Source organism: Gavialis gangeticus, unplaced genomic scaffold, assembly GCF_001723915.1.
Source record: "Gavialis gangeticus isolate Ggan-Ray unplaced genomic scaffold, GavGan_comp1, whole genome shotgun sequence".
Classification (NCBI taxonomy): Eukaryota; Metazoa; Chordata; order Crocodylia; family Gavialidae; genus Gavialis; species Gavialis gangeticus.
In genome coordinates, this window is record NW_017729033.1 from 25431596 (window position 1) to 25441501 (window position 9906).

Sequence of the window (9906 nt, forward strand, 5' to 3'; positions counted from 1 at the left end):
AATCCCCCATGAAATCTTAACTGACCCAGGGTACAAATTTTGTGTTGAATGCATTGAAGGGGGTCTGGGAGATCTTGAAAATTAGGCAGCTGCACACATTAGTGTATCACCCACAAACAGATGGCCTTGTAGAGTGGTTTAACCACACTCTGAAGGTGATGATCAAAACAGGTATCCAAGAAGATACCTACAAGTGGGAACTTAGCATTTTGCCACTAACATTCACTATCTAGAAGGTGCCCCAGGCATCCGTAGGTTACTCACCATTTCAGTTAATATATGGTCATAGACCCCAAGGCCTATTGGACTTAATCTGTGAGGGCTGGCAAGAAAACAAGTAGGAGGAGAATGTGGTAGGTATTGGAATTAAGGGAACGCCTGGAGAGGGTGAGAAAAAGAGCCCAGGGCAATTTGGAGAAAAGCCAGGCATGGCAAAAGCAATACTACGATAGAGGGGCTAAGGACTGGGAGTTTCAAATGGGAAACCAGATGTTAGTCATGTTGAGAGATCATCGAGTAAGACAATTGCTTGATGGCCAGGGTCCTTTAGGGTAGTCTGGAAGCTAAATCCAACAGACTACAAAATAGAGCAACTAGGAAGCCTACCTAGGTATACCACATTAATTTGCTAAAGAAGTGGAAAAGCCTAGAAGGGGGATTCCTGGATCTATGAGGAATGGAACGTGAGCTGGGACTTAGAGGAGAAGGCTCTAGTCCCAGGGGAGACAAGGCAGGACCTATAATTAGAGTATGGATCCCCAAGGATGGTTGGGACCAGATAAAACAATTGATCAGAGACTTCAAAAACATCTTGATGACAGAACTGGGTAGAGCCAAAGGTGTGCAACATAAAATAATTACTTCCTCAGGGAGCATAGTGAGAGAATATTGGAGGAGATTACCCCAATTCTTATACGAGCCCATTGGGAAGGAATTGGATGTGATGCTGGAGAGGGTTATTATCGAGGAATTGCAGAATCCATGGAGAAGTCCACTGGTGGTGATACCCAAACCAAATGCAAACATCAGGCTATGTATAGACTTCTGGAAAGTCAATACGATCTCCTCTCTCAACGCGTTCTCGATGCCAAACATAGAGGAAATGCTCTATGAGCATAGAGAAAAGATCGGACAGCAAGGTACATCTCTACTTTGGACCGAACAAAAGACTATTGACAAATATCCATGGCCAGGGAGCACAGGATAAAAACAGCTTTCAGGACCCAATGGGGGCTATATCAGTTCACGCACATGCTGTTCAGTCTGCATGTGACAGCTGCCTCATTCCAACGTCTAATGGACCGCATATTGACCCCACATCAAGGTACACTGCAGAATATATAGATGACATAATTTATTCCAAGACCTGGGAACAACACATGCAGCATTTCAAACATATACTAAGGGAATTAAGAAGTAATGGTCTGACAGCAACCCTGGAAAATATTCCTTAGGCCAGAGGGATCCAAAATATCTGGGGTTCAAGGTAGGCCAAGGGCCAATTTAGCCACTAACAGATAAAGTGGAGTCCATCCAGTCTTATAGCCTACCTAGAACTAAGAAACAACTGCATGCTTTCCTTGGTTTAGTAAATTATTATAGAAGGTTTATTCCTTGATTCTGAGAGCTGACTGTCCTGTTAACAGATTTGATCAAAGGCTCATGATTGGGGCCAGTACACTGGGACTGCCAGCTTAGAAATTCTTCAAGAAGATCAAGGAAGCCCTGTGCCAGGCCCCAGCACTGTTCACACTGGACTTCAAACAGCCCTTTGGCTTACAGGCTGATGCCCCCTCTGTGGCTGTAGGGGCCGTCCTTACACAACGAGTAAAAGGGGAGGAACACCCTGTATCTTTTGCTAGCCTCAGATTATCAGGGGCAAAAACACGCTATTCAGCAATAGGAAGAAAGTGCCTAACGGTTAAGTGGGGAGTTGAACTCTTCCGATACTATCTGGTAGGGCTGAGTTTTGTATGGCTCACACCCTTCTGAGGTGGTTACAGTCAACAAAAACAGAAAACGCTAGATGTGGTAGGCTACAGCTCTACAGCCATTCTCTTTTTTCATAGAACATTGCCCTGGAAAATTAGACATCATGGCAGATTTCCTATCACAGATGCAGAAGGAAGTGGCGAGGACAACCATCAACCAATAGGACTTTGAAGGCTGTTGTAGAGCACACTGGAAGAGGTGTTTCAGGCCTGTAAAAGACCAGGCCATCACAGTGTGGGGAGGTTTGTAATAGGACACCTGCTATGGTGCCTGTTACTCTGGGGCGGAAAAAGGAACACATCACATGGAGAGGAGAGGAAGAAAACTTAGCCATGTCTGAGCTGCAGTGGGCAAGGTGGGACAGTGCAGAGCACCGGGAACCTGGGTGTTCCCAATCAGGTTCCACCCAGACTCCGGCATAGAACCACGTGAGAGCCAGGCTGGGGAGGATTGGCTCCTGGGGGAGAAGCCAGGAGGTAGAAGGGATACAGATCAGGAGGAGAGACCCAAGGCAGGGGGAGAGGACCACTAGAGCGAGGGGCCACTCCGACTGACAGAGCAGAGACTAGGGCCATGTCATTCCAGAGTGCTGACACAGCCCCGAGCGTGCTTACCAGATGCCAGGAAGCAGCAGAAATGTGCTTGACAAGGAAGACAGCGGCATGAGTGAGTGATGTACCAACACGGGGCTTCTGCAGGAAGAAAAGACAATAGGAGCCAGTTCGTGGAGCAGAGGGAATTGGGTGATTCCTCTCTCCCTCCAAGGGAACCCCATGAAGGCTGGACTCTGTGTGGGGGGATGATAAGTGGTTCAGTGAATGCACGCACGGAGAAGAGTCAGAGGACACTATGACCCAGAAGAGACGAGGGCCAGCCATTAATGCAGCTGTCAAACCACTAGCCACTTATCAGGATAACAGAAGGGCTGTGAAGAGAACCACCTAAAAAAGGCAAGCAGAGGACTGCAAGCCCACTATAGGCAGCATCAGTGAGCTAGTTAAAGGGGTAGCTGAAAGGGTGCAATATTGGGATCAACCAGATCGAGAGGCACAGATGCTGGAACATGACAGGTGTGCATAGGACAGGGTGTAGGGGTTGAAGGTGCCCTGTGAAGAGGCCCACTGTAACGACCCAGATGCTTACCAGGAAGATCACCTCCCACTCTAATTTCCTTCTGCATCTATCTCTTTGCCATCAAGGCGTGGCAGAAAAGTAAAGAAGGACAACATGACTGCAAGCCAAATAGCAACTGTAACACCAAGGGTATCAGCATGATTTCTACATTGGCATTTTTTTAATTTGTATTTCCACCATGCCTTTTCTTCCAAAGTTCTTACAAACTTCTCAAAGCAATTAGCAGATGTTAGTAAATTAAACCTCCCACCAGCCTGTAACAGTCAAATACCATCTCCTCTTTTTTACTACCTAGCAGTTTCAGTTAAGTTCCCAGATTAAGTTCCCCATTTAAATTGTGTTCCAACCAGTAGACTGTACTGCCTTAGGGAATACTAGGAACAGCATGAAGCAGCAGAAGAGAACAGACTTTTAAAAGCAATGGCTTCTATTTCCATTTACTTTAACAATGATGGACTCATGCCAGTTAGGACAATCATGCCCTACCTTTTGGCCCCACAGGACAGATGGGTGGCCTGGAGCCTGCCTGTGGGCCAAATTGGGCCCTGGAGCATGGCACCACCCTCTCTCTGCCCCTCGCACCAGATTTGGGTCCCAGGGGATCAGTGTGGCTTCCTCCTGCTTCCCTGCTCTGGGATGGAGTCCCAGGGGGCTAGTGCCACCCCCTCATACACAACTGGGTTCCAGAGGATTGGAACCTTCCAACCTCTCCTGTCATAATTGGGTCCCAGAGGGTCCAGGACCCCTTCCCCCATCCTTTCCAGCCCTCCACATCAGGACTGGGCCCTGGGGCATGGTAGTGCCCCCACCTGGCCCTGCATGTTGGGATCAGGTGCTGGATTCAGCATGCAGGGCCCAAGGCTTCCCGTGGATATGGAAGTTTGGCAGCAAGGGAGAGGTGCCACCACTCCCCCCACTGCCAAATTCCCAGACATGTGAGCAGCCCCACAGCCAGATGACTTGCAGCTGTGGACTGGATCTGGCCCAGAGGCCAAAAGTTAAGTACCTCTGTTAGGATATTGCCCTCACTACAGTCCCTTAGCTCTGCTTTCTCTGGCATGAAGTATTTCCAGTGTGTCATTGAGCCAACCAGCTTGACATCACTTCCCAGCATTACTGCAGTATTGGACTGGAGGGGACAGTAACATTCTGCAGTTATTCCCAGGTCACTTAAGGGAGAGAAGGTGGGGAATAGCCTGGGGAAAGGACAACAAGAGGCTGGAGGCGGTAGTAGCAGTGTAAAGAGAAAAATTTCAAGAGTAGAAGTGGAAAAGGTTCATGGTAGTTCCCTGCCTGTATTACTGCAGTTTATTCTAGACAATTGGGGCATTTTTATACATACAAGCGCCATAGCACCAGGCACTTTGAAAGGCACCCAGCGCTGCGATGCATACAGTTGTACAGGTGGCAAAATGTGCATCAGCACTGAGAAAATGGTCGTAGGGCACTTTTGAACTAAAACACTTCAGAGGTGCTTTAGTTCAAAAGCACACCAATGCCATTTTCTGCACACTGGCGCACATTTTGCCACTTATACAACTGCACATGGCACAGCGCAGTTTGCCTTTGCTCGTGTGTGGAGCAGACTCGATTAATCGATTAATTGAGTCTGCTCCAAAGCATTGGGACAGAAAAGTATGTGCGTAAATGCCCATGGAAGAAAACAGCATTATCAAACCACTCTATTGCAATGGATCTTTCAGAGTTGTAACCTTGTTCAGCAGTTAGATAAAAGCATGACATTACATTAGATCTGATGAGTGCTGGCAGATTAGAGAGACTTTGTAGAAATGTGTCAGTTTTTGATAAAAGATTTGGTAGTGAAGGCTCCTTGAGTTAAGAATGGAAAGTTTGTTTTGAAACTTCCAAAATATGTGTGTATATACAACAGGCCTTAAAATATCAATGAAACAGACTTTAAAAATATTAATGAAAAAAACAGAGGGAAGTAGTATGTATATCATAAACTGACATTCTTATTTTCCATCTAGGCTTATTCAGCAGAACCAAACTACAGGGTAACTATAATATAATAACTGGCTGTCCCCTTATACTAATTTGCTGGTGAGGAATGGGCCTGAAAGCAAATTTCCATACTCTGGGGTGTTTGCCAAGAAGTTGAGAAAGGAATGCTGAATAGAACACACCCAGACTTTTCAGTACTTTGACCTCAACCTCCTGAAATCTAGTTATCTTATTGCTTATTATGTGACCAAGACATAGAGAATAACACAAAGCTTTTAGAGAGTTAATATAAGTATTATATTGTGTACAAAGGGAAAAACATTCTTGACTCCAGGCTTAAGGACTAATTCTACTTCTTGAGCCCTATCAGGGGTTACTAGTGATTGGAAAAAGGTGACAGCCCTTAATGGACAGCCCTTACTTACAAATGGACTTACCCAAGCCCAGTATGGAATAACGTTTGAAGGACATCTTTTTTATTGAGACAATTTCTGCATTCTTACAAAAAGAAAATCAGACCCTTCTAATGTGAGGGAGAGGGTTCTAGGAAATGTGTAAGTTATTCTTTAGTAATAAGAGCAATGCAAAAGGATCTGGACTCAACCATGCCATATACTCCCTTCACAAACTGTTCTTCTACCCCATTAATCCTAGTGGGAGCTATTCCAGAACCTCATCCCTCTGATTCTGTGAAGTCCCCTGGATTTTTGAAACCTAAATACACAATTTTGATTGTGATGTCAAACTAACCTTTGAATGGATGCTAGAGTCTCATTTAACAGTGGCCCAGGCAGTCAAGGTTCCAGTGCATTTAATATATTGAATATTCTTTACAGTTTTTGTTTAAAAATGGACTTGAGGCCAAACTCTTAAACAGTGTAAATAAGTATTGTTCAAGCAGTCAGAGTTAATATACTGATTGGAATTAGCTGAAGAGCTGGCTTCTCTTACCTTCATTCCATAATAGTATTAAGAGTTTAATTTTAAATTAAATGTGAAATTGTCAAATAATTCCAAATTGAAAAAGGTATAACCTGACTAGTGCCCAACCTAGTCCACACTATTAAAATTGACTTTTGCAGAATTTATTTCCCATTTAATCCTTTTAACTGGGCTGTATAAAATAACAAATTGGAAAAGTCTGATGAATTAATGAAGTATTGATAGATAAAAGATGAATTTCTGATGCTCAGCCATAAACATCCACATCTGGGAGAGAAATTATAAAGATTTCCAGAAACATAAGAAAGAAAAGGATAAAAACATAAGGATAAAAACAGACATAATTAGGTTTCCTCACCATAGTCTTATAGGTGTGGACATAATAAGAAAGGGCTTCAGTTAATGTTTCCTCTAGTAACTACACATGTGAAAATGATTAATATCCAGTCGCAATAAAGAAAGTCCCCAAAAATCAAGGACCCCAGAGTTTTGACTCCTCCTGTTTCTTCATGCTGGTTTGTAGCAGTTAAAAGGGCAGAGCTTCAGCTCACATAAAACTGTTTAGCAGTGTAGATTTACAGCAGTTAAAGCTCCAAGGCCTATATGCTTTTGTTGTTGTTGAATTTTTTTTTGGCTTTCACGTGGTTTAGGCACATTTTTATTTTGTATTTATTTCTAAAACTTGAAATAAAGCTGCACTTCTATTTCCGTGTTTTTCTTTGGACTATTTTAACTTATGCAAAACACAAATGATTTCTGTCTTTGGTTTATGTTAATCCACTCTGTTTTTTGTTTTTTGCAGCTATATAAAAATCTCTGGAGTGCAGTCTTGCAAGGCAGCGAAGTCCTGCAGAGACCATCATGGTGGGCAGAATTTTGTACCAATAAGCCCATTGTAGGCAGGCTGAGATCAAGACTATAATTCAAATAAGCTGTTAAAATGGCCTAAGAAGGGATAACCTAAATGAAACATTTTGAAAGGTTGCAAATGAGGGTTTTTGTATTAAGATGTCAAGAACTGGAATAACTTTGAAATCAAATCCAGCTTGGTTTCAAGGACTGTTGAAATCATAATGGCAGGATTATTTCAGCACTTCCGCATAGTTTTGCTATTAATCAGTCAAAAAGCTCCATTCATATTACTTGCTTATCACAACTTTAAAATATATGTTCAATAAGTGCAGATTAATTATTACTTCTGTCATCATTACTGATCAGAATCTTCCAATCCTGTAAATATTGGCATGCTGAAGACTTTGACCATCCAAATAATTGTGCTATTTCAAGCCATAAATGCATGTTTCTCAACCAGGACACTGTAAGATTCAATTAAGGGTGACATGGGGCACCACACAATGTTACTGTTACTTTGACTGAATTCTGTGCAACAGAAGAATTGCTCTTACCATATTTACCAAAATCCAAGATGACACCCAATAGCTAGATTCTGTATAGTATAAGGAAAATTTATAAACTTATAATGTTCAACATCTAGAATCCAGTTATTGGAAAGTCATCTTCAGTTCATCTCCCACCACTACAGTTGCACAAGCAGTGGTAAGGGGCAAGTAAGAGAGAAGTCAAGTGTCTCACCCCTGCCTCTTGACCCTACCCCCTGCACCTTGTCCCCCCTGCTGCCTTTTCCCACCACCACTTGTCCCCCCCTGCTGGTTTCCCCACCACCACCACCATCTGCCCTTCCTGCTATTTTCTCTCCATGCCTGTGCCCCCCTGGTACCTACCCCCCCCTGCAGTGCTTGCACCCATTAACAGCTGACCCCCCACCACCACCACTTGCCCTCTTTCCACCTCCCCCCTTCCACCACTGCCTTTGCAACTTTTCCTTCTGCTGCTGCTTCTACCCCTTCCCCAGCTCCATCCTTGCTCTAGCCTGGGACATGGGGCACACAGTCACTCTGGCTCCTGCCCAACCATACAGCAGTGGTTGCAGCAGCACCAGCTCTGACCCTGGAGGAAGAGGCTGTGGAGGAAGATGTGACTGTGGGTTGGGGGGCAGTTGGGAAGCAGCTGCAGCTTGAACCCCAAGGCTGGAGTTGGAGCAACAACAGCTGCCTGACCCTCTACTCTGTGTGTGAGAGGGAAGGCAAAAGCCCCCCCAACGCATCCCAAACTCTTGCCCAACGTGCCCCACTACTCACCATAGGAGTTAGAATGAGCAGCAGCCAAAAGGAAGTTGGCAGTTCTGCAGCTGCCTGAGCCTGCATATTAGTGAACACTGGAGGCGTGGCTCCCGAGAAGTGTGGGCTGCTCAAAAGGCAGCCAGAGATCCAGCTGCGCCGGTGCCAGGGAGCAGGAAGTAGAACACTACCCAGGAGACGCCAGCTGCGGAGCCAGAATGCTCAAACCCTGGATGCCAGAGGAAGGAGCTGGGTGCCTGCCGAAGGGCCCAGACAGGCAAGAAAGCAGCCTTGGGAGCCAACAGGGGCAAGGGAGCCCCAACAGGGAGCAGCAGCAGCCTCCTGGGATGCTGCAGGGGAACAGTAGGGCTCTGACTGGGAGCTCAGATGCCATGGCCGGGGACAGCCCCTCAAGACCACAGACATCCCTGGGCAGCCCTGCAGCAAGCAGAGCACGGGGGATCACAGACCCCCGGGAGGGGGAAGTGAATGACGCTGGCTGACTGGTGGGACCAGGACAGCTTGACCACAGGTCAGCCGGGCCCCAGGGAGGTCATGCCGGAAGAGCCGGCAGAGACGGCACAGGGCGGTTGTCTATCCCCAAGCCTACTAGGATACAAGGGCTGGGCGAGTCCCTGCAAGGAACCAATGCCAGTCATTTTTCAGTTAAGTTTTCTTTAGTTACAGTCTAGCTCTGGACGGGGCAGGTTTAATTGCCTGGGGTGAGGGGAGCTGACCCAAAGATGAGGGATGGACCGGAAAAGACTGACAGCCAGGAAGACCCAACCCTTTTGAGGCGAGCAGTGTGGATGAGGTGAAATCATCCAGGGGAATACCTGCGGTGAGCAGTATCTACCCAGGCCGAGGACATAGTAAGGGCGGGGTAAAGGGAAGGTTTGGAGCCCCATGAAGACAGCCCAGGGCCGAGACCCCCTTGGGCCACCTACAGGGAACTGCCTCCCCAACAATGAACATCAAAGACGTGGCAGGAAACAATGGGCAGCACCCGAAACATCTAGGTGGCATCAAAACCTGATCTCACCCTGAGGTCACTGGGGGGCAAAGCACCGACCAAAAGGGGCCAAAACCTTATAACACCTACAAGCAACACTGTACTTTAAAACAAGGAACTTCCCCACGTGCTGTATTAGATGGGGAAAAAAACTCATCTTGGTTTTGAATAAATATGGTATATTTCTAAAATCCAAAAGTCAAAAAATGAGTGAAAGGTAAGAGCTCGTGTTTTCGAAGGGGTGTCACGAGTCTAACAAGGGGTATTTTGAGTCTAATAAGGTTGACAACCACTAACAGACAGCTAGACCACCATAAACTTACCAAGCTAGTGGAGGAAACAAAGGAGAACTTTAAAAAAAGGAGAAGATCACTATTAGGGGTAAACTATTATAGTATCATTGTTCCAACTAAAGTGGCCCTTTTGAGACCCATGAAGCTACTCTGATTTATGCTATCTTGTTCACAGTGTTTAAAGGATGTGATTGTTCTTTCAGTACAAATGAAGAAATAAGTTGTTTTTCATTTTGAGATTTTTGATTGATCCTTTAAGTTTTATGTCTCCCTGCAAATAGTTAATTCAAAGCATCTTGTTCACTTGTGTGATGTGTGCCCACTCACACTTGAAACTACTGTATATTTTCATTAGTGATTATAATAGTATTGCCACCCTCCCACCTCCCCACCCCCAGTATAATGTCAACTTTTAAGTTTAATAGGCCAA

The 9906-nt window shown here is 45.4% G+C and overlaps 1 protein-coding gene across 2 annotated transcripts in view; it reads left to right on the plus strand.

The window, feature by feature from the left end:
- ACOX3 (acyl-CoA oxidase 3, pristanoyl) overlaps positions 1 to 7243 on the plus strand; it is a 103088-nt gene extending 95845 nt beyond the window's left edge. For both annotated transcript variants that reach the window (XM_019526030.1, XM_019526029.1), the window contains exon 18: positions 6836 to 7243. In XM_019526030.1, the coding sequence (XP_019381575.1) occupies positions 6836 to 6955 (120 nt within the window). In that variant the 3' untranslated portion in view covers positions 6956 to 7243. The remainder of the gene's footprint in view (positions 1 to 6835) is intronic.
- The last annotated feature ends 2663 nt before the right edge of the window (positions 7244 to 9906 follow it).